The 25,466-nt window shown below is 43.0% G+C and overlaps 2 protein-coding genes across 3 annotated transcripts in view; both read right to left on the minus strand.

Moving 5' to 3' along the window:
• The window catches only part of WDR88 (WD repeat domain 88), a 46,904-nt gene extending 45,300 nt beyond the window's left edge, over window positions 1-1,604 (minus strand). The window contains exon 1 of the mRNA XM_030820242.1: window positions 1,264-1,604. Coding sequence (XP_030676102.1) covers window positions 1,264-1,539 — 276 coding nt within the window. The 5' untranslated portion in view covers window positions 1,540-1,604. The remainder of the gene's footprint in view (window positions 1-1,263) is intronic.
• Window positions 1,605-3,093: 1,489 nt separating this feature from the next.
• Window positions 3,094-25,466, minus strand: part of GPATCH1 (G-patch domain containing 1) — a 51,374-nt gene continuing 29,001 nt past the window's right edge. The window contains exons 11-20 of one of the 2 annotated variants that reach the window (XM_003275055.3): window positions 23,425-23,724; window positions 21,521-21,699; window positions 20,808-20,935; window positions 19,217-19,353; window positions 18,698-18,864; window positions 15,390-15,606; window positions 14,328-14,435; window positions 7,445-7,542; window positions 4,883-5,028; window positions 3,094-3,780 (exon numbers count right to left, since the gene is read on the minus strand). In XM_003275055.3, coding sequence (XP_003275103.1) covers window positions 3,750-3,780; window positions 4,883-5,028; window positions 7,445-7,542; window positions 14,328-14,435; window positions 15,390-15,606; window positions 18,698-18,864; window positions 19,217-19,353; window positions 20,808-20,935; window positions 21,521-21,699; window positions 23,425-23,724 — 1,511 coding nt within the window. In that variant the 3' untranslated portion in view covers window positions 3,094-3,749. The remainder of the gene's footprint in view (window positions 3,781-4,882; window positions 5,029-7,444; window positions 7,543-14,327; window positions 14,436-15,389; window positions 15,607-18,697; window positions 18,865-19,216; window positions 19,354-20,807; window positions 20,936-21,520; window positions 21,700-23,424; window positions 23,725-25,466) is intronic. The other variant, XM_030820243.1, reaches the window with a different exon arrangement.

Below are 25,466 nucleotides of genomic sequence, written 5' to 3' on the forward strand. Positions count from 1 at the left end.
AAGCCAGGCAGAGGTTTCAAGGAAATTATTAAAACCACACTCTGACATCTGCATGTGAGTGCATTAAATCAAGGCCAAGCATGAAACGCTACTTATTGAGAATGTTCTTTATTGGGTTTTTGTTTTGTTTTGTTTTTGAGACGGGTGAGATTATCTCGGCTCACTGCAACCTCTGCCTCCCAGGTTCAAATGATCCTGCTGCCTCAGCCTCCTGAGTAGCTGGGATTATAGGCACGCACCACCACGCCCAGCTAATTTTTGCATTTTTAGTAGAGAAAGGGTTTCACCATGTTAGCCAGGCTGGTCTCGAACCCCTGACCTCAAGTGATCTGCTCATCTTGGCTTCCCAAAGTGCTGGGATTACAGGCGTGAGCCACCGCGCCCAGCCAGTTTCTCTCTCTCTCTCTATATATATATATATGTGTATATATATATATATGTGTATATATATATACACACATGTATACGTATATATGTATACACACACACACACACACACACATATATATATATATATATACATACATACATATTTATTCTAGAGAGAGTCTCGCTCTGTTGCCCAGACTGGAGTGCAGTGGCACAATCATAGCTCACTGCAGCCTTAAACTCCTGAGTTCAAGGGATCCTCTTGCCTCAGCCTTTCAAGTGGCTGGGACCACAGGTGCGCCCCATCACACTGGGCTAAGTTTATTTTTTGTAAAGACGACCTCTCATTATGTTGCCCAGGCTGGTCTCAAACTCCTGGGCTCAAGTGATCCTCCCACCTGGGCCTCCCAAAGGGCTGGGATTACAGGTGTGAGCCACCTTGCCTGGCCCAATTCATTGTTGTTATTATTATTAATTATTATTCTGAGTTTCCCGTTTCTTCTGACGCTAACTGTATCTCCTGGATGGGGAGAGCTGAGCCACTGACCCTTGGGCTGCAATTAGGAGCATCACTGTGGCTGGCCCTAAGGAGACTCCAAGGTCTAGATGGGGTCAGGGTGCACATGGTGGGGCAGAGCCTCTTCCCCGCGAAGAGTCCTGGTTCCCCAGCAGGTGGCAGTGCGGGGAGCCCCCGCCGGCATCCCCAGCACGCCCTGCTCAGCTGGGTCTGACCTTTGCCCACAAATGTACCACAGATGGGGGAATGGGCCTAGGGCCTCGCTGGGGGTCCTGGTGAAGCCAGGTGGGTTTTCCATGGGTCCCCCGACAGCTCAAGCGCCTTCCTCCCGTTTGGGGAACAGGCTACTGCCCCCTCACCCCAGCGACGGTTCTGACCTTGGAGAGAGGCTCCTGGTCGCCCCAGATCAATTTCTCCGGCACCTGGTGCTTCTCAGGCAACAGCTGCGGCGGTGGTTCCCTGTCCAAGGCCAGGGGGTCGAGGGTGGCCAGCAGGTGCGTGTGCGGGATCGACAGCTTGAAGCGGCCTAAGGCCCTGGCCAGGGTCCCCCAGGACAGCTTGCCGGGACAATACTCGCTGGCGGGGGCCGAGGGTGCCGGCAACTTGCATTCCCTGTCCGGGGCTGTCGGGGAGCATCGCGGCGGGGAGGCCATCTCGAAGCCCGGCCCGCCGGTGGCCGCCCACAAGCCTGGATGGGAACGGTGGCGCCGCGCGCCCGCGCCCGTACCAAGCCCTTCAGAGGCGTGCACTACGCTGGGCCCTCGGCTTCGCTGCCTCCTCGACCGCTGGGTGAAAACTAGTGCCACCCCGCGCACCACAGGTTACCTATAGAAAAATGGGCTTTGCAGTCGGGCGCGGTGGCTCACGCCTGTAATCCCGGCACTTTGGGAGGCCGAGGCGGGCGGATTATCTGAGGTCAGGAGTTTGAGACCAGCCTGGCCAACAGGTTTAGTGAAACCCCATCTTTACTAAAAAAAAAAAAAAAAAAATACAAAAATTAGCAGGGCATGGGGGCGTGCGCCTGTAGTTCCAGCTACATGGGAGGCTGAGGCAGGAGAATGGCTTGAACCCAGAAGGTGGAGGTTGCAAAAAAAAAAGAAAAATGGGCTTTGCATTCTGGGAACCAGGCCAAGCCAGCAAAACCAGCACCCCAGCCTCGAGCCCTCCCCTGTGGTTTCCCTGGCTCCTGTCACAGGGCAATTTCTTCATGTCCTCTGCCTGGGTACAGCTCCTGGCCAACCCACCTCATGACAAAACAGAAAAGGTCAGTAAGTTGTACGGTAGCCCCTGCACGAAATAAGATGCAGTTATTAGGGGTGGGTTTACAACATTTATAACAGCATGAGGGAAATATCTGTCAGAACCCTAACAACAGTGACAGGGAATAAAATGCTACCACCAGTCAGATAACAGCCCCATAGCTAGAAAAGGACAGGGTGAAATTATTCAAAATATTGAAGGGTGTCATCTTTGGATGATAAAACTAAAAGTGATTTTCTTCTTCTTTTTTTTTTTTTGGTGGACTCAAGAGTCTCTGTGTCACACAGGCTGGAGTACAGTGGCGCAATTTCAGCTGGTCACACAGGCTGGAGTGCAGTGGCACAATTTCAGCTCACTGCAACCTCCACTCCGGGGTTCAAGGGATTCTCGTGCTTCAGCCTCCCACACAGCTGGGATTACAGGCGTATGCTCACCAGACCTGGCTAATTTTTTTGTATTTTTAGTAGAGACAAGGTTTCGCCATGTTGGCCAGGCTGTTTTCAAACTCCTGGCCTCAAGTGATCTGCTGCAACCTCCACCTCTGGGATTCAAGGGATTCTCGTGCCTCAGCCTCCCACACAGCTGGGATTACAGGTGTATGCTCACCAGACCTGGCTAATTTTTTTGTATTTTTATTAGAGACAAGGTTTCGCCACGTTGGCCAGGCTGTTTTTGAACTCGTGGCCTCAAGTGATCTGCTGGCCTCAGCCTCCCAAAGTGCTGGGATTACAAGCATGGGCCACTGCACCCGGCCTCTTCCTTCTTTCTGCTTTTAAAATTGTTGTGATCTATGATGCTACTTTCATAATGTAAAATACAAATGCTCAGTACTTTATTTTTTGTGGAGACAGGGGTCTCTATGTGGCCCCTGGTCTGGAATTCCTGGGCTCAAGCAATCCTCCCGCCTCGGCCTCCCAAAGCTCTGAGATTACAGGCATGAGCCATCACACCTAGTCTGCACTTTATTTTTCAAAAAGGTCTCCTTGGTACACACGAGGTGGCCTCAGAGCAGGGAGCTGCAGCCGTGTAACCCGGGCTATGGGTGCACATTCTCCCGCCTGGTTTCCCTGCCTGTCTCAGACACTTTAGTGACATCTACCCTGAGAGGCTGAGGCCCCCTGCCAGGCCCTGGCTCTGCCCTCCCATGGGGCTTCCTAGGCACCAACAGCAACCCAGCCACCCGGAGAGGGAAGAGCTTCACTCCCAAGAAACAGCAGGAGGAGAAGCAACCACCCCTTCTCACACACTTGTCCTTCAGTGAGTCCAGACTGTCTTCATCACAAAACTAGAGAGAAGCCTTCACTTTTAACTTCTTTTTTAACGTCCCAGGAAATTTTTTAAAAATCAAGAAGAAAATAGAAAAATTCCACTTTAATTAAACTGTTCAGTCTGGATTTTTTTCCCCCGACACTAACTGAAATTAAAAATAGAAATCAATTTCTGCGACCTTTCAAGGCAGCCTTTGAAATGTCATGGTTTTAAAAATTATTTTACAGCAGGAATTTACATATAAATACACTCTGTACAATGCGTTAACTGAACAATCACTGGGCTTCCATCACGGAGGAGAAATGATTCTAGGACGAGCTAGGGCAGCATTCAATTACTGCCTTCTTAGCGGAAGACTTTTCAGCCTGGAAAAGAAAACAGAAAAGAGAGAAATGGAAAGTTAGCTAGGAAGTGAAAAACCAAACAGCTCCATGAAGGCTGAGAATGCCAGGCCTCCCCAGATCACGGCAGCATGTCTGCACCTATAAAATGCACTCACAATAACCCACAATGAAGTACTGCCTAATCTGTGCTTTTTCTTTTTTTTTTTTCTTTTTCCGAGATGGAGTTTCGCTCTTGTTGTCCAGGCTGGAGCGCAGTGGTGCGATCTCAGCTCACTGCAACCTCCGCCTCCCAGGATTAAGCGAGTCTCCTGCCTCAGCCTCTAGAGTAGCTGGGATTACAGGCGCATGCCACTACGCCCAGCTAATTTTTGTATTTTTAGTACAGACGGGATTTCACCATGTTGGCCAGGCTTGTCTCGAACTCCTGACCTCGTGATCTGCCCGCCTCGGCCTCCCAAAGTGCCGGGATTACAGGCATGAGCCACCGTACTCGGCCAATCTGTGTTCTTAAAATGCTTCTTCTATTACCCTGAAAACACAGAAAGACTCACTCAGCCACACCTCATATTAAGACCATTTATAAAAGCAACTTTTTTCCCTAGTCTTATTTAGCCTTGAGAATACAAACACCGCACCCGGCCTGAATTTTCATAATGGTAATACATTCACTTATCACTTACATAATTAGATATTCAAACTTTTTTAAAAGCCTAGTTAATACACACTTTTTTTTTTCTTTTAGAGAGAGGGTCTTACTCTATCACCCAGGCTGAAGTGCAGTGGTATGATCGTGGCTCACTGCAACCTCCAACTCCTGGGCTCAGCGGATCCTCCCACCTTAGCTTCCCAAATAGCTGGAGGCACAGGTGTGCACCACCACGCCCAGCTAATTTGGGTTTTTTTGTAGAGATGGGGTCTCACTACGTTGCCCAGGCTGGTCTCAAACTCCTGGGCTCAAGCGATCCTCCCGCCTCAGCCTCCCAAAGTGCTGGGATTATAGGTGTGAGCTACTGCGCCGGGCCTACCAATTTCTCATTTCTGATATTTGCCTCTAAGCAAACACATCAAGCACTCAGTAAGCCTCTAAAGGTTTCTGAAAAACCCTCCATCTTCCACTGCCCACCGTCTCAGCAGCTCCTGGGGCGACACGTCTGCGGTTTCCTCGTCACTCTGGCTGTCACTGCTGTCGGAACTCTCGGAGCTACTATTTTTCTCTGGTTTTTTATTCTTTTGCTTGCCTTTGTGTTTGTGCTTCCTGTGTTTCTTTTTCTGTAAAAAAATAAATAGTGGTGGGGGAAAACAGATGTATTTTTTCCTCCTTAATTCAATACAATGAAAGGTTAACAAGGTTGCAGTGATGGAGTCATTCAAAAAAATGTTTAAACCTCATTTAGAGTGAGTGAGAGTGAGAGCCTAACAAGACAGCACAGGGCAGACGGCTGTGCCGCTCTCAACTGCGCACCCTGACCCAGCTGCGCCTCCAGCAACAGACACAGCAGAACCAAGGAGGCGCAGACAGGACCCATTGTAACACTTGGTGTCATAAGACGTGACACCACACATCTTATGCATGGTGACCTGTGCCACCTCCGGTGAACCTGACTTGTTGATTTTGTCAGGCCCCTGGGAAACTTCATGTCAGGATGACGGGCACCCAGGAAAACCACAAGGAAGAAACTGGCAGAAGGTTACTGAACAGCAGATACACTGGTAAGGACACACAGATTCGGTCGGCACACATTTTCTTCCTTTCAAAGGAGGGAACGCCCGTCATCCGCCATACATGGGAGTGCTTCCCTCTGGTGGCCAGTAAGGAAACTGTTTCTGATTTCTTCAGCTGCTAGCCCAGACTACTTTGGGTACCCAACAAGAACATTAACCATATCCTTTATTGAAAATGTTTTTGCACTGTCCTAATATTGTAATGTAAGTTGTTATTCAAAAATGGATCTGTCTTTATTGATAAGGTGCCGATAAGGTTCTGTGAAGTGTATTGATGTACTTTGGTTTGGAGAGTTATTAAAACGTAAAATGCTATTGTTTTATTGCTTAAGTAAATGGCGAATTGACGTTAACTTAAGGAAATAGACCACTGTAGGTTTTTCTAAGTACCTTGCAGTAAATCAACCTCCAAAGACTTCCTTAGGAAGCACATTGACTCTTTAAAAAAATATAAGTGCAACTCATGATCATAGTTCTAAAACCACCTAGCTCTTTTTTTAATCCAAAGATAAGAAAAATATATCAGTATAGAATATGGCTTTCTGTAGATTTAGAGAAAAAGCTTGCATGTTTCTAATCTAATCAATCTTATAGTTCTTTGTATGTTTTCATTTGTTCAGGGTTGACTAAGAGGGTGGTTGCATTTGTGTAACAACTTGCCTTAGCTCATCTTAAGTTTTCTTCTAAAGAGCGTGTAATTATTTACTCCTTCCCAAATAGAAGCGCAGATTTTGTTCATGTATTTTCTAAATTTTTACCTATACCCTCTTTTTTATTCTTTGGAGTAAACCTTTGTTTTTTTCTTTAATAAAATGCAGTGATACAATTACTGCAAAATGTTAAAAAAAAAAAAAAAAAAAAAAAAAAAAAAGAACATTAACCTAATTAAAAGCCTGTGCTGTAACCCAAAAGAAGACATGGATGATGAAATAAGAGACGTTGCCGGGCGCGGTGGCTCAAGCCTGTAATCCCAGCACTTTGGGAGGCCGAGGCGGGCGGATCACGAGGTCAGGAGATCGAGACCATCCTGGCTAACACAGTGAAACCCCGTCTCTACTAAAAATACAAAAAATTAGCCGGGTGTGTTGGCGGGCGCCTGTAGTCCCAGCTACTCGGGAGGCTGAGCCAGGAGAATGGCGTGAACCCGGGAGGCGGAGCTTGCAGTGAGCCGAGATCGCGCCACTGCACTCCAGCCTGGGGCACAGAGCAAGACTCCGTCTCAAAAAAAAAAAAAAGAAATAAGAGACGTCAACAGTGCAAGCACATGCCTGCCTTCCATTGGAATTCTTTTACTTCAAATGGCAAGTGATGGACTAAAATCTCAAACTGTAATAAAGACAAAGTAGCTGAGAAATGCTGAAAATAATACCTTCACTTAATATTGAATAAATAAGAAATAAATCGTTTTATTATTTAATACTCACCCATTGCTCTAAGATCCCTAAATGCCCTTTTTTCTGCTTTTTAATGTTCACAAAAAAAGTTTTTTTAAGGGCTAGGCATGGTGCCTCATGCCTGTAATCGCAGCACTTTGGGAGATAGATCACCTGAGGTCAGGAGGTCAAAACCAGCTTGGCCAACATGGTAAAACCCCATCTCTACTAAGAATACAAAAAATTAGCTGGGTGTGGTGGTGCACACCTGTGGTCCCAGCTACTTGGGAGGCTGAAGCAGGAGAATTGCTTGAACCCATGAGGTAGAGGTTGCAGCTGCACTCCATCCACCCTAGGCAACAGAGTGAGAGTCCGTCTCAAAAAAAAAAGGGGAGGGGTGTTTAAGTGCAAAAGAAAATGTTTCTGAAAAATCAAGCATTTGCATTGAATGTCAACATTTCTGTTAAGTCTCAGAGAGAACTGTGACTTGGCAACCAGATCCGCTCTTCAGCTGCGGTATATGACACTCCTAGGGGCGGACCAGCGGGTCCCACCCCACACTGATCCTGGGGTACACACAAGTCTCTCACCTTCTCTTTCTTCCGCCTGTGCTCTTTCTTGGCCTTGTGCTTGTCTTTGTTCTTTTTATGTTTCTCTTTTTGAGGAACCTCAAGTGTCTGACGAGCATCTGAAACACAAAGGTAATAAACACAGGACCTATATAGCGCGAAAACAAAGACTATCCAAAACTAAGCTCCTAAACTGCTGAATCAGGCATCTAGTGTAGATGGAATGTTTAACACTGAGGAAGAACTCCTGCCCTCGGATTAGCTTCTGCCTCACTGAGAAACAGATTAGCACACCACCTTGCAGAGCTGTATTTAGAAAGCTGCCAGAGACCTCAACAAAGACCTGTGTGATCCAATCAGTATCCTGCCATGACCCCTGCTGCCAGATGCAGATAAAGTCAGATCAGAAAGCCCACAAAGCCTTTTGTAATTCAACATCATCAGATAAGCTCAGAAACAGACCAGAATTGGAACTCAGCTCTGCTGCCAGCACTGTGATCTTCGACACATCGCCTAACCTCTCCCAGGCCCAGTTTCCCCAACTATAAAATGGGGACAATACGAATCCCAATCCTTTTAGGGACACAGACTAGACTAGACAGGGCCATGTCCATGATTCTCGAAGCTCAGAATCTGGCACCTAAATGTTAGCTCTTCTTATATCATCCTCTCTCTACAAAAACGTATTTTATAAGAATTTGTCTTATAAGTGGAAACACTGAAAAAACTACCATCAAAACAACATAATGGGCTGGGAGCGGTGGCTCATGCCTGTAATCCCAACACTTTGGGAGGCCCAGGCAGGAGGATCCTTGACCTCAGGAGTTCAAGGCCAGCCTGGGCAACATAGTGAGACCCTATCTCTACCTAATTTTTAAAAATAATAATAATGTATATAATCATTAAAAATCATTAAAGAATTTGCATGTGCCTCAATTCTCCATCTCCAAATTCAGACCAAAATGTTTTCATAGGTCATTAATTTCCGGGTAACTAAATCAACAAAAATTCACAATAGTAGAAGCAGTGAAAGGCATTAAATCAAGTTTTTTCACCTAAAGAAAAGTTTCAGCCAGGAACAGTGGCTCACGCCTATAATCCCAGCACTTTGGGAGGCTGAGGTGGGCAGATCACTTGAGGTCAGGAGTTCAAAATCAGCTTGGCCAACACAGTGAAACCCTGTCTCTACTAAAAATGCAAAAATTAGATGGGCGTGGTGGCATGCATCTGTAATCCCCACTACTCAGGAGGCTGAGGCAGGAGAATCACTTGAACCTGGGAGGCAGAGGCTGCAGTGAGCCGAGATCATGCTACACTCCAGCCTGGGTGACAGAGCGAGAATCCATCTCAAAAAAAAAAAAAAAAAAAAAAGAAAAAAAAAGGAAAGTTTCAAGATGTTTCATAAGGGTGAATATTTTCTCAACTCAGTTAACAGATGCCTGCAATTTTGTAGTCCTACTTCTTTTTTTTTTTTTTTTTTTAGGTTCTCGCTCTGTCACCCAGACTGGTGGGCAATGGTGCAATCACAGCTCATTACAGCCTTGACCTGGGTTCACATATCCTCCTACCTCAGCTTCCCGAGTAGCTGGGACTACAGGCATGTACCACCATACCCGGCTAATTTTTTAATTTTTTTGTGGAAGTGAGAGTCTCCCTATGTTGCCAAGGCTGTTATCGAACTTTTGGACTCAAGGGATCCTCTGACCTTAGCCTCCCAAAGTGCTGGGATTACAGGTGTGAGCTACCATGCCCAATCAGATTTTTCAAAATTCAACCTCCCAAACCTTTTTTTTTTTTCCAAAATTCTTTCAATTTTTTTTTTTTTTTTTTTGAGATGGAGTTTCACTCTTGTTGCCCAGGCCGGAGTGCAATGGTAAGATCTCGGCTCACCCCAACCTCTGCCTCTCAGGTTCAAGTGATTCTCCTGCCTCAGCCTCCCAAGTAGCTGGGATTACAGCCATGTGCCACCATGCCTGGCTAATTTTGTATTTTTAGTAGAGATAGGGTTTCTCCATGTTGGTCAGTCTGGTCCCGAACTCCCAACCTCAGGTGATCCGCCCACCTTGGCCTCCACAAAGTACTGGGATTACAGGCATGAGCCACCGCACCCAGCTTTTTATTTATTTATGTATTTATTTTTTTTTTATTTTATTTATTTTTTTGAGATGGTGTCTCGCTCTGTCGCCCAGGCTGGAGTGCAGTGGTGCAATCTCGGCTCACTGCAAGCTCCACCTCCCAGGTTCACGCCATTCTCCTGCCTCAGCCTCTCCGAGTAGCTGGGACTACAGGCGCCCGCCACTACGCCTGGCTAATTTTTTGTATTTTTAGTAGAGACGGGGTTTCACCGTGGTCTTGATCTCCTGACCTCGTGATCCGCCCGCCTCGGCCTCCCAAAGTGCTGGGATTACAAGTGTGAGCCACTGTGCACGGCCTTATTTATTTATTTTTGAGACAGCATCTTGCTCTGTCACCCAGGCTGGAGTGCAGCAGTGGAATCATAGCTCACTGCAGCTTCAACCTCTTGGGCTCAAGCAATCCTCCCACTGCAGCCTCCTGAGTAGCTGGGACCACAGGCATGCACCACCACACCAGGCTAATTTTTTTCTTTTTTCTTTTTTTAAAAGATGCAATCTATGTTGCCCAGGCTGGCCTCAAACTCCTAGACTCAAGTAATTTTCCGGCCTCAGCCTTCCAAAGTGCTAAGATTACAGGCGTGAGCCACCAGACTCAGCCCAAAACTTTTTTTTAACACTAGTTTTTTTCAAAAATCATTTCCCTAAATAACCCATAGACCAAAGTAAGTCACTATTACAAGGGTATCAAAGACATTATGGGAAAGGGACATAAAAGACTTGGCTTTCAAGTGCTGATACCAGTTTGAAACTAAAGAGCCGAACAACCAGGCCACAGTGGCTCACGCCCGTAATCCCAACACTTTGGGAGGCTGAGGCAGGTGGGTCATTTGAGGTTAGAAGTTCAAGACCAGCCTGACCAACATGGTAAAACCCTGTCTCTGATAAAAATACAAAAAATTAGCCAGGCACCTGTAATCCCAGTTACTCCGGAGGCTGAGGAAGGAGAATCACCTGAACTTGGGAGGTGGAGGGTGCAGTGAGCCGAGATCGCACCACTGCACTCCAGACTGGGTGACAGAGTGAAACTGTCTCAAAACAAAACAAAATAAAACAAAAGTCAACAACTATAGCAAATAAGAAATACATTCACTGCAATTTATCAAAACTTCATACTTTTTTTCTCTGCTTTTTAATCCTATCTTTGAAAGCAGTTAGCTAATCAAACCAGTATTCACATATGGGCACCATGGGAAACTATAAAGTGAATAATGATATTTTTATGTTATATATCTGGGCCATGTTACAGACGTTTGTAAACCCAGCCCTCAAAGAGACGATAAACCAGTCTAAATGTTTTAACTTGAGATGCCAATTTAAGATGGCACTAAATAGAAGTTGTTGACAGATATTTGGGGATCGGAATGGGGGATAGATTGTATTTACTTCTCAGAGGACCATTTTATTGTATTTGCTACATTCGCTAAAGTAAAAAGGAGGTTTGGTGGCCGGGTGCAGTGGCTCATGCCTATAATCCCAGCACATTGGGAGGCTGAGGCCTACAGATCACCTCAGGTCAGGAGTTCAAGACCAGCCTGACCAATATGGAGAAACCCCATCTCTACTAAAAATACAAAATTAGCCAGCCATGGTGGCACATGCCTGTAATCCCAGCCACTCGGGAGGCTGAGGTAGGAGAATCACTTGAACCCAGGAGTCAGAGGTTGCGGTGAGCTGAGATTGCGCCATTGTACTCCAGCCTAGGCAACAAGAGCAAAACTCCATCTCAAAAAAACAAAAAAAAAAGAAAAGAAAAAGAGAAAGAGAAAAAAAGGAGGCTTGGCTGCATGCAGTGGTTCACGCTTGTAATTCCAGCACTGTGGGAGGTTGAAGTGGGTGGATCACTTCAGCCCAGAAGTCACGCAGTGAGCTATGACAGCACCAGTACACTCCAGCCTAGGTGACAGAGTGAGACCCTGCCTGAAAAATAAATAAATAAATAAATAAATAAAATTTTAAAAATATATGAGTCTTAAATACTCTTCTTGCAATTCCCCTCTAATTTTGTATACTTTTTAAAAAAATTTCTCTTTTTCTCTTTAATATTTTTTAAATTAATTAATTAATTTATTTTTTGAGACGGAGTCTTGCTCTGTCGCCCAGGCTGGAGTGCAGTGGCGCGATCTCGACTCACTGCAAGCTCTGCCTCCCAGGTTCATGCCATTCTCCTGCCTCAGCCTCCCCAGCAGCTGGGACTACAGGCACATGCCAACACGCCCAGCTATTTTTTTGTATTTTTAGTAGAGACGGGGTTTCACCGTGTTAGCCAGGATGGTCTCGATCTCCTGATTTCGTGATCCGCCCATTTCGGCCTCCCAAAGCGCTGGGATTACAGGCGTAAGCAACCATGCCCGCCCTTTTTTTTTTTTAAATAGAGATGGATCTCCCTGCGTCACCCAGGCTGGGCTGGTCTTGAACTCCTGGGCTCAAGTGATCTGCCTGCCTCGGCCTCCCAAACTGCTGCTTGTGCATGAGCCACAGCACCCAGCCTCTTTTTCCTTTTTTTTTTTTTTTTTTTTTTTTTGAGACAGAGTCTCACTCTGTCACCCAGGCTGGAGTGCAGTGGCGTGATCTCGATCTCGGCTCACTGCAACCTTCGCCTCTCGGGTTCAAATGATTCTTGTGCCTCAGCCTCTGTACTAGCTGGGATTACAGGCACACACCACCATGCCCAGCTAATTTTTATATTTTATATATATTTTATAAAATTTTTATATATAAAAATACATAATTTTATATATAAAAATATATTAAAATTTAAGAAAATATATAAATTTATAAAATATTTATACATAAATTTATACATATTATATATAAATTTATATATAATATATATTTATAAATAAAATTTTATTTATATATAAATAAAAATATATTTATATAAATATATAAAATATATTTATATATAAATATAAATATATTTATATATAAATATATAAATTCATATATATTTTTTAAATATATATTTATATATAAATATATATTTTAAATATATATTTATATATAAATATATATTTTAAATATATATTTATATATAAATATATATTTAAATATATATTTATATATAAATATATATTTAAAATATATATTTATATATAAATATATATTTAAATATATATTTATATATAAATATATATTTTAAATATATTTATTTAAATATTTTATTTAAATAAATATATTTAAAGTATATCTAAATTAAATTAAAATATATATTTAAATATTTAAATATATTTTATATATTTATATATAAATATTTAAATATATTTTATATATTTATATATAAATATATAAAATATAAATATAAAAATAAATATATATAAATTTATAAATATATAAGATATAAATATATAAAATATAATATATAAAAATATAAAATATATAAATTTACAAAATATATAAATTTATACATGATTTATGAAATATATAAATTTATACATAAATTTACGAAATATATAAATTTATACATAAATTTATGAAATATATAAATTTATATAATATATAAATTTATATATAAATTTATGAAATATATAAATCTATATATAAATTTATATATAAATTTATGAAATATATAAATTTATATATAAATTTATGAAATATATAAATTTATATATAAATTTATGAAATATATAAATTTATATATAAATTTATGAAATATATAAATTTATATATAAATTTATGAAATATATAAATTTATATATAAATTTATGAAATATATAAATTTATATATAAAAATAAAATATATATTATATATTTATGAAATACATAAATGTATACAAAAATTTACAAAATACATAATTTATACATAAATTTATGAAATACATAAATTTATGTATACATTTATGTATTTCGTAAATTTATGTATACATTTATGTATTTCATAAATTTATGTATACATTTATGTATTTCATAAATATATAATATATATAATATATATTTATAAATATAATAAATTATTATAAATATTATTATAAATATAAAATATTAATATAAATTTATAAATATATAAATATTATATATATAAATTTATAAATATATAAATTTATATATAATTTATAAATACATAAATTATGTATAAATTTATGAAATATAAAATTACATATAAATTTATGAAATATACAAATTTATATATAAATTTATGAAATATGTAAATTTATATATGAATTTATAAATATATAAAATTTATAAAATATAAAAAATAAAAAATAATAATTTTATATATAAAAATAAAAAATATAAATTTTTATATATAATTTTTATATTTTATATTTTTATAAAATTTTATATTTTTATAAAATTTTATATTTTTATAAAATTTTATATTTTTATAAAATTTTATATTTTTATAAAAATTATAGTAGAGATGGGCTTTCACCAAATTCGCCAGGGTGGTCTCAAACTCCTGACCTCAAGCGATCCGCCCACCTCGGCCTCCCAAAGTGCTGGGATAACAGGCATGAGCCACTGTGCCCGGCCAGCCTCTTTTTCTTTAAGTTCTGTTGGGAAACTTATATTTCTATAACAAAAATTAAGATACTTAGGACCCTCCTGTAAACATGTAGCAGGTAAGGAAATCAAGTTTGGAGGTCTCTGAAGCTGTACAGAAACAACTATCATTTCAGGCACTAGGTGGAGACAACGGGTTTAAAACGTGACTGAAAACACATACACCAGAAGCAAGCACGTATGTTTGGGGGGCTCTAAGTCACACTGTCCCCATCTCAGGGCAATCACACACTGATAAAAATGGGCGAACCAAAGGCCTCTGCACTCACTGGGGCAGAAGACGGGAGGCAGCCGCGGGCCGAACTCTTCTTTTTCATCTATCTGCATCTTTTGTATCAGGAAGGAAGGTGGTGGCTCCTGGGGTGCTGGCACAAGAGCTGAAAAACAGCAGGGTGTTCATGTCATTTGTCTGCCCCAAGTTAATTTCTCTGAGTCTTTCATTCATGTCTTTTGCCACCAGATAACATATGCTTGCCCACACCACTTCACTCCTGCCAGGTGCTAAGGATGCAGCAGCGAACACGCAGACCCCGGTGTTGCCCTTGTGAACTCTGGAGCTGGAAGTCAGTCACATGAGGGCGCCTGCAACCAAGGGCACCAATGGCTGAGGTACAGGGTGCCTAGTACACCTGTAGGCACATAGCCTAGCGCCCCTAAGACCTGAAAAGTAGAAATGTGTCCCCAAGAAAGGACCATCTGAGAAGGAAAAAACTTACAAACCATCAGGAATGTAAGACTATGTATGTCCCATCCCAGAGAACTGCAGGAGATAAGTTTCACTCAAAATAAATTATCAAAGAAAAAACCTTGAAGATAAATGATCATATTCACATTAATAATCTTGTTTTTTAAACAGATTACTATATATTCAGATAGAAGAGATATAAAAATTTTAAAAGTCTGGAAAACTAGCCGGGCACTGGGATTATGCCTGTGATCCCAGCACTTTGGGAGGCTGAGGCGGGCGGATCACCTGAGGTCAGGAGTTAGAGACTAGCCTGGCCAACATGGTGAAACCCCATCTGTACTAAAAATACAAAAATTAGCCAGGGGTGGTGGCACATGCCTGTAGTCCCAGCTACTCAGGAGACTAAAGTGGGAGGATTGCTTGAACCCAGGAGGTGGAAGCTGCAGTGAGCCAAAGATTGCGCCACTGTACTCCACCCTGGGAAGAGAGCCAAATCCTGTTTCAAAAAAAAAAAAAACAAACATATACATATAAAAGATTACATATCATTGATTGCTAATCATTCGGGTTTAAGATTATAGAGTAAACAGAGAAGCAGCTGTCCTAGAGTCATTGTCTTTCCGAGTTTGAAATACTGACATACCGTGAGCCACAGATGATGTTTCCCCCAAGTCAGTGTCTTGGGAGCTTTGGAATTTGGCCTCCCCAGAGCCCGCCTGATCATCTTCGCTGTCATCCTGCTCATCCTCAGAGGATGAGGACTTTTCATCTGAGGAACTGGCAAAGATGGCCCTGAATAAGTCCATGGATGGGCGGCTCCCTTCTCCTTCAGCCTGTGCGTCCACACCTTTGTTGACTGTCTGTATTAACAGTGAAATAAGAGTCAGGGATACAGAGGCAATGGTAAAAGGGAGGAGACATTCTAGAATACACTCCCAGACACACATATTTGTGTTTATGCTCATGTACATGGGTATCCATAGCCACACACCAGCCAACTAAACAGTGATCACTCACATAGCTTTTATTTTTGTGGTGTTTCCGAGTCAACAACTGTACAATGTGCTGATGAGGTCAAAGAAGCAAAACCGGGCCAGGCGTGGTGGCTCACCCCTGTAATCCCAGCACTTTGGGAGGCTGAGGTGGGTGGATCACAAGGTCAGGAGATTGAGACCATCCTGGCCAAAATGGTGAAACCCCGTCTCTACTAAAAATACAAAAATTAGCTGGGCATGGTGGTGGGTGCCTGTAATCCCAGCTACTAGGATCCCCAAAAATGCAGTAGAGCACTGTGCCTCTCTTCTATTTCCAAACTCAGATTCAGGCAACTTAACAAACCCCAAACAAAATAAACTCAAAAGAATTCACACCCAGACACATCATAATCAAACTGCTAAAATCCAAAGACCAAGTAAAAATCTTGAAAGCAGCTAGGGGAAAAATCACCTCGTTATATACAGAGGAATAATAATTTGTTTTGGGGTTTTTTGAGCCAGGGTCTCACTCTGTCACCCAGGCTGGAGGGCAATGGTGCGATCATAGCTCACTGCAGTGTTCACCTCCTGGGCTCAAGTGATCCTCCCACCATAGCCCCTTGAGTAGCTGGGACCACAAGTGCATGCCACCACACCCAACTAGTTCTTTAATTTTTTGTAAAAGATGGGGTCTCACAATGTTGCCCAGGGTAGTCTCAAACTCCTAGCCTCAAACAAGCCCCCTGCCTCAGCCTCCCAAAGTGCTGGGATTAGAGATGTGAGCCACCACACCCAGCCTGAGGACAATTTGAATGGCTGAAGATTTCTCATCAGAAATCATGAAAGCCCGGAGGATGTAGCAGTTTAATTTAAAAAAAAAATTATCGACCCAGAATTCTATATCCAGCAAAAACATCCTTCAGGAATGAAGACAAAATATAAGACATTCTCAGATAATGATAATTTAAGAGAATCACTTGTTGGAACTGGTCTAAAAGAAATGCTAAAGGAAGTTCCTCAGACAGAAGTGATAGGTGAGGGGAACGTGGAACTTCAAGGATGAAGAAAGAGCAACAGAAATGGAAAATATCTGATTAAAGACAGAAGGCTATTATCTCTGCATCGGTTCTTTTAAAATATGTTTAACGACTAAAAGCAAAAATGATCACCACTGGTTGATGGCGTTTTCATTGTGTGCACATGTAATATGTAAGACAGCATAGAGGGAGGAGAATAAAAGGACCCACATAGTGCTAAAGCTTCTCCATTCTACTTGAAGTGGTAAAACATTTAATTCTCAGTATACTGTAAAAAGGTAAGTAGGTATACTATAATCCCTAGAGCAATCACTAAAAAAAAAAATACTGAGAAAAAAATAGAAAAATTCAAATGGAATATAAAAATTATTCAAGTAATCCAAAAGAAGGCAGGGAAGGGGAAAAAAAGAAACAAAAAAGAGTGGGAATAAACAGAAAATATAACATCATACACCTAAATCCAAAAATATCAATGATCACATCAAATGCAAATGTTCAATATAAATTATCAAAATGTATTTTAAGAAAGACTCAGTGACATGGTGTTTATAAGAAACCCACTTTAGCCGGGCGCGATGGCTCATGCCTGTAATCCCAGCACTTTGGGAGGCTGAGGTGGGCAGATCACCTGAGGTCAAGAATTTAAGACCAGCCTGACCAACATGGAGAAACCCCATCTCTACTAAAAATACAAAATTAGCCGGGCAGGTGGTGCCTGCCTGTAATCCCAGCTACTCAGGAGGCTGAGGCAGGGGAATTGCTTGAACCCGGGAGGCAGAGCTTGCGGTGAGCCGAGACAGTGCCATTGTACTCCAGCCTGGGCAAGAAGAGTAAAACTTCATCTCAAAAAAGAAAAAAAAGGAACCCACTTAAAATATAATGAAACAGATGTGTTAAAAAGAAGATGAAAAAGATATATACTACGCAAACACTAATCTAAAGAAAATTACCAGGGATAAAGATGATATTACAAAATGTTAAAAGGGTCAACTGGGCATGGTGGCTCACGCCTGTAATCCCAGCACTTTGGGAGGCTAGGGCAGGAGGATTGCTTGAGAACAGAAGTTTGAGACCAACCTGGAAAAACATAGCAAGGCCCTTTCTCTGAAAAAAAAAAAAAAAAAAAAAAAAAAAAAAAAATTAGCCAGGCATGGTGGTATGTGCCTGCAGTCCCAACTACTCAGGAGGCTGAGGCAGAAGGATTGCTTGAACCTGGGTGTTCGAGCCTGCAGTGAGCCATTATCACAACACTGCACTCCAGCCTGGGCACAGAGTAAAAGCCGGTGTCAAAAAAAAAAAAAAAAAAAGATCAATTCACCAAAAAGAAATAGCAATCCTAGTTCGAGACCAGCCTAGCCAACATGGTGAAACCCCAACTCTACTAAACATACAAAAATTAGTCAGGCATGGCGGTGCGCACCTGTAGTCCCATCTACTTGGGAGGCTGAGGCAGGAGAATCACTTGAACCCGGGAGGGGAGGCAGAGCTTGCAGTGAGCTGAAATCATGCCACTGCACTCCAGCCTGGGGGACAGACCAAGACTCCATCTCAAAAAAAAAAAAAAAAAAAAAGAGAGAAATAGCAATCCTAAATGTATATGCACCTAAGATGTGCACTTCAAAATACATAAGGCAAAAATAACTTTGGAATACAGTTTGACAGCTTCTTATAACATTAAATATACACGTACATATTTTCCAGGATTCCCACTACTAGGTTTGTACTCTAGAGAAATGAAAACTTATATTCACACAAAAACCTGCACATGAATGCTCCCAGCAGCTTTACTTGTTATAGTCAAAAGTTAGAAACAAGCCAAATGGCCTTTAAGGGGAAATGGATCAATAGTTGGCTGCCTCTGCTGGTGAGTCACGAGGAGAAAGTATCACCAAAGAGAAAAGCAAGGGCAACACTCAGCGTGGCAAAGAAGCCCCAAATACCTGATTTGCGGATGATTCTGGTGCACGCTTTTCCTCTTTGTTTACTAAGGGGCTGGACTCTTGTTTAGGTGGCCCGGCTTTTGATCTAGCCAAACTTAAAAATTCACTAATGGAATCTTCTTTCTTTTCATGTTTAGAGGTATCCCATCTGGATGGTTTTCCTGATTCTGAAAGGTAGGACATAGATATAACTCCAGCATTACCAAGGAAAAGGCAAGTTCTTCACCACCGCTCTTTCATTCACTCAGAATGTCAGCATGTCTACTATGGGGTGGCCTGGCACTGTGCGGGGTCCTGGGGAGGTAGGTGGCAGAGGCAGAGACAGAGCCCCAACCCCAAAGAGTAAACATCTGGACCATTACAACATGAGCTAAGTTATTAGTAAGAGCAATTCCCTCAACAGCGGGCGAATATGCACCATTCATATTGTTAGGACTAAACTACCCTTTAACTCTGTCTTCCTACAGGCTAGGGGTTGAGGCCTTGGTCAATCAGAGACCCCCGGGACGCCCTACTCACTGTCAGGACCTCGGTGCTGTGATACTTTTTCACTTGATGCTTGAGTGGTGGGCAAGGAAGCTGTCTCTGGGAGTGTCAGAAAGTTGAAGACTGAGTACTTGTCACGCTTCACTCGTGGTAAGCCAACTAAAGTTGAACTGGGAATTGAAAACAGAATCATTTTAGTAACAACCAGTAGGATAAAATCCACCTCCTGAGAAGCTTTCCAACTCAAGTTTTCCACCTCTTCTGCATGACTAAAAAGTCTCCTAAGATGCTTTCACTTCTCAAAGCAGTTCGAAAATCTGGGTGACTGACTTTAGGTCCCATGAGTTTTTCCTTATTATGATAAGGACAAGAATTTAACTTTGAAAATGGATTTCCATTAAGGAAAAGTTCCACTGATAAAAATATACCTAAAGTTTCTGACAGTCTCTGGTTTGACTACATATGCTATCTTTTTGTTTTTTTTTGTTTTTTTTTTTTTTTTGATGGAGTCTCGCTCTGTCGCCCAGGCTGGAGTGCAGGCAGTGTCGCAATCTCGGCTCACTGCAAGCTCCGCCTCCCGGGTTCACGCCATTCTCCTGCCTCAGCCTCTCTGAGTAGCTGGGACTACAGGCGCCCGCCACCACGCCCAGCTAATTTTTTGTATTTTTTAGTAGAGATGGGGTTTCACCGTGGTCTCAATCTCCTGACCTCGTGATCCGCCCGCCTCGGCCTCCCAAAGTGCTGAGATTACAAGCGTGAGCCACCGCACCCGGCTTATCTTTTTGTTTTGTTTTTTTTCTCTTGAGATTGAGTCTCGCTTTGTCACCCAGGCTAGAGTGCAGTGGCACAATCTTGGCTCACTGCAACCTCTGCCTCCCAGGTTCAAGCAATTCTCCTGCATCAGCTTCCCAAATAGCTGGGACTATAGGCGCGCACCACCATGCCTGGCTAATTTTTTGTATTTTTAGTAGAGACGGGGTTTCACCATGTTGGCCAGGCTGGTCTCGAACTCCTGACCTCAAGTGATCTGCCTGCCTCAGTCTCCCAAAATACAGGGATTACAGGCGTAAGCCATTGCACCCGGCCTACTATCTTGAAGTGTTCTGTTTGTTCGTTTGATTTTTTTAGAGATGGGGTCTTACTATGTTACCCAGGCTGGCCTCGAACTCCTGGGCTCAAGCGATCCTCCTGCCTTGGCATCCCAAGCTAGGATTACAAGTGTGCACCACCACACCCCACCTCTTGAAGTGTTATTAATCAAATAAGAAAGTGTTTAACTTTTATAATGATAATTAAAAAACATAAGTAACATTATAAATGTAAACCACATGAGCAGCAATAACAAGGTGGCAAATAAGAGACGCATAATGCTTTTGTAACTTGACATATCTGAGTTTCATAGCTTCAATATGGAATACAGTTTGCTATCCAGATTTTGTTTTAGTAACAAATTATAGAAGTAATTTATCAAAGCAAATCTATAAAATGTGTAGATTTGTATATCCAGGGATATGCAAATAAGTTCATGTAGAAAAAATAAGAATTTATATGAGTATGTAACGGGAAAATTAGCTTTAATATCAAGAATACATTTTGTACTGATGTAAAGGTTTATCCAACTTACTCTGGATAAGGGTCAGGGACATTAAATCTCTTACATAGAAGCTTGTCAGGGTGCCACTCAAACGTGTCTCGGGTGAGCTTCCCAAACATCTTCATCTTCACGGCTGACTGCTTGTCCCCGACATCATTCTGGGAAAAGACATGCATTCTGTTTCATCAAGTGGCCACACCATTGACCTGACTGCTCTCCCATTTAAAATTTTCAAGCAATCTTCTAGAACTGCGAAAAAAGTTTGTGCTATAACATTTATGCTCCAGTACATTGGAAACTAAGGCATAAAATGGTTTCTTATTCTCCTATACCATGTATATTTTCATCTTCTCACCGAGGGATTAAAAATATTTGGCTCGGCTGGGCATGGTGGCTCATGCCTGTAATCCTAGCACTTTGGGAGGCCAAGGCGGGTGGATCACCTGAGGTCAGGAGTTCAAGACCAGCCTGGCCAATGTGGCGAAACCCCATCTCTACTAAAAATACAAAAATTAGATGGGTGTGGTGGCGAGCACCTATAATCCCAGCTACTTGGGAGGCTGAGGCAGGAGAATCGCTTGAACTCAGGAAGCGGAGGCTGCAGTAAGCCGAGATTGCACCACTGCACTCTAGCCTGGGCGACAGAGAGAGACTCTGTCTCAAAAAAAAAAGAAAAAACAATTTTGGCTAGGCAGTGCTTTAATATTAAAGTTCACCAGGTAAGGGACATGATGACAACAGACCTCTTGGTCTCGAGGGACTTCAACCTGATCTGAGTCATCCTCCTCCTTGGCGTGAGTGAACCTGGAGGACAAGGTCGAATGGGAAGACGCATACAGCAGGGCCGCCCGGGCAAACTCATCCCGCTCGCGGCCTCGCTCCCACTCTGTCATGCTGGGGTCCAGACAGCGTTCCAGAGCATCTGCGGGGCAGAGAACAAGAAGCAGCTTCACTTTTCAGAAAAACATGGGGCTTACAAGAGAACATCTGCTGGGCACCACTGTATCCCTGTATATTTCATAAGTCCTTATCCTTGTTTTTATCACTATGGGAATGGCGAGGTATTTGGCAGGTAATATTGCGCTTTCCTTCAAAATTGTGCTTTTTTAAAAAAAAATTTAGGCCAGGCGCAGTTGTTCACGCCTATAATCCCAGCACTTTGGGAGGTCTAGGCGGGTGGGTCACTTGAGGTCAGGAGTTCAGGACCAGCCTGGCCAACATGGTGAAACCCCATCTCTCGCTTTTTTTTTTCCCCTGAGATGGAGTCTCGCTCAGTCTCCCAGGCTGGAGTGCAGTGGCACGATCTCCACTCACTGCAAGCTCCGCCTCCCATGTTCACACCATTCTCCTGCCTCAGCCTCCCGAGTAGCTGGGACTACAGGCGCCCGCCACCACGCCCGGCTAATTTTTTGTATTTTTAGTAGAGACGGGAAACAAAAAATTAGCCAGGCGTGGTGGCGCACACCTATAATCCCAGCTGCTCAGAAGGCTGAGGCAGGATAATCACTTGAACCTGGGAGGTGGAGGTTGCAGTGAGCCAAGATCCTGCCACTGCACTCCAGCCTGGGCAACAGAGCAAGACTCCGTTCAAAAAAATAAATAAAAAATTATGTATGTATATATAAAAAATATATATTTTATATATATATGTATGTGTGTGTGTGTGTGTATATATATATATATATATATATATTTTTTTTTTTTTTTTTTTTTTGTAGAGGCAGGATCTCACTATGTTGCCCAGGCTGGTCTTGAACTCCTAGGCTCAAGCGATCCTCATCTCAGCCTCCCAAAGTACTGGGATTACAGGCATGAGCCACCATCCCCAGCCAAAATGATGCTTTTATTGAATTCTGTCTACCAAACATAACAGAGAAAACCATTTGAGAGGCTAATGGTTGGTTAAATCTTCAGCAGTAAGGAACTTGTCACCACTCCCAGGCAGTGATAAGTTCACCTTAACCACATCCCTATGTTTTGGCAGAAAAACACTCTTTCACTAACCTTTTTTTTTTTTTTTTTAAAGCAAATAAACATTAGTGATGTAGGTTCTTAGTAGAAAGTTAAGGCACAGTAAATAGACTTTACATTCCGCAAAGATCTGTTTTTAAAAAACAACCCTGTAATTTACTGATAACCTCTCACAAGGACTATTGCATACAACAGCAACCCCTTTCCTCATTCTTGCCCTGTTTACTTCACAGATCACAAAGTGATTGTTTTCCCTCTGTAACGGTTCAATAGCTAACTATTGTTTTAAGTCAAATTTTAGACTATGAGTCAGGAGTGGATGGTTAGGATCTTCGGATGAGGTGGAAGATGATGTTGATATGAAATGTGAATGCAATGCTTGTAGCAGTCAAGCACTTGCAAACACCAAACGGCCTGTAAGCACCGGCCACCGCCAGCTGTGTTCTCTACTTAAACAGCTAGCTTTGGCCTGAGATATGGAGGAACATAAGCCAATTGTTCTTGCTTTCTGAGGTCAAGAGCCAAGGCCTGAAACCCTTGCACTATTTGCAGCAGGATAAAGCAAAAACACTGACAGAACGGGATACCTCAACTGTAAATATGGGTCTAGGATGAGAACAGTGAGAACATGACCCCACCCTGGCTGAGATATGGGACACCCAGGCCCAGCACCCACCTTTCTGACCCTGTTTCATGTGTACTAAGAACTCTTCGTATCGCTTTTGCTTTTCCGGATCTTTGGCGAAAGGCTTGAAGTTGCTGGCTTTTAGGGTGGCCGTCCCACCACCTAATGCCGTGTGCCAAGACCAGTGCCCAGCAGCCGCTGCAGGGGAGGGCTGGGCTCTGCTGCTCTGAGCGTTCTGGGCCAGACTCCTGGCCTTGAGCTGAGCTGCTTTCAGGTCAGTTGCCTGCTTCATTTCTTTGATTCTCTCTTTATCTTTTTGGGACAGAAATTCTAACACTGAAGTAGCTGAACCTAAATAAAAACAGTAATTAGAAGAGATGAAAAGAGTCATAAGACAACCACATTTACGTTTCTCTATACATACATTTCAATATCACAAATTTACATCATTGGGGATGAGTATTTTATGTTTAGTGTTTCACTTATATTCATATATCCCTGTGGACTAGACAGTGATAAAAAATGAGATTCTTATTATATATTTTTTTCTTTTTGGATGGAGTCTCACTCTATTGCCCAGCCTGGAGTGCAGTGGCACGATCTCAGCTCACTGCAACCTCCCGGGTTCAAGCGATTCTCCTGTCTCATCCCCCCAAGTAGCCGGGACTACAGGCATGTGCCACAATGCCTAGCTAATTTTTTGTATTTTTAGTAGAGGCAGGGTTTCATCGTGTTGGCCAGGCTGGTCTCAAACTCCTGACCTCAGGTGATCCACCTGCCTCGGCCTCCCAAAGTGCTGGGATTACAGGCGTGAGCCACCATGCCCGGCCGATTCCTATGTTTTTTTTGAGACATGGTCTCGCTCTGTCACCTGGGCTGCAGTACAGTGGTGTGATCATGGCTCACTGCAACCTCCACCTCTCAGGCTCAAGTGATCCTCCCACCTCAGCCTCCTGAGGAGCTGGGACCACAGGCACACAACACCATGCCTGGCTACTTTTTGTATTTTTTGTAGAGACAGGATTTCGCCATGTTTCCCAAGCTGGTCTCAACTCCTGGGCTCAAGAGATCATCCCACCTCGGCTTCCCAAAGTTCTGGGACTACAGGCACAAGCCACTGTGCCCAGCCAAGATTCCTGTTTTATAGTCAGCAAAAATGGAAGTTAACACATGCACACTTACAGGGCACGTGAGTGATCCCAGGTTGGGGAACCTGACATTCCCGGCTCCAGACCTGCAGTCTGCCACCACTAGCCCTGGTTCCAAGCACAGCTCCCCAGCAAGCCCTCACTAACTGCACAAACACTCATGGGTGCCAACTCCACAACAGGACCTGGCCCAGGAGCTTGGAGGGCAGTGCAGACAGGAAAGAAGCCAAGGAGCAATACGCTGGCCCTCAATAGAGGAGGGCCATGAAAAAAACAGGACGATGTGACTGAGGGGGGCTTGCGTGAGCAGGCTGGTAGAGGGGGCAGACATAACCAGCTTTTATGGTGTTCGGGGAAGGCTGGAAGAAGATAACATTAGAGATAAGTCATAAGCTAAAAAAAAAAAAAAAAAAGAGCCAGATTCACAAAAATATGAGGGAAGAACAGAAAGGGAGGTACAGCAAACACAAAGGCCCTTAGGCAGTGTCATGGGTGACAGCGTGTTCAAGGGGAGGAAAGGAGGAGGAGGAAGCCACACTGCGGGAGGGTAAGGGAAGGTGGTGGATGGTGCAGCCTGAAAGGCGGGCAAGGGCGGGGCCGCACAGGGCCTCGTGGGGAGCCTGGAGGTTTCTGTAGGTGGGAGAGGTGCTGGCTGGTATAGTAGGCCTCATCCAGCTGCTGGTGAGGGGAAGAGACTGCAGGGGGATGGATGGGAAACAAGGAGACCACCACCGAGACTGCAGCAATGGTCCAGGTGGAGGGGCGGGGCTCAGACGCGGGAGGCCACGGAAATGCACCTGAGTAGTGGAGGGAACCCCCACACATGTGGGTAGAGCCAGGAGGACTCACTGAGGGCCGGGGAGGGTCAGGGAGGATGGCAGAGGACCAAAAAGAGAGGAGCTAAGAATTAGGCCTCCCGGGGGAGGGGGGAGGGATAGCATTAGG

Source organism: Nomascus leucogenys, chromosome 10 (assembly GCF_006542625.1).
Source record: "Nomascus leucogenys isolate Asia chromosome 10, Asia_NLE_v1, whole genome shotgun sequence".
NCBI classification, from domain to species: domain Eukaryota; kingdom Metazoa; phylum Chordata; class Mammalia; order Primates; family Hylobatidae; genus Nomascus; species Nomascus leucogenys.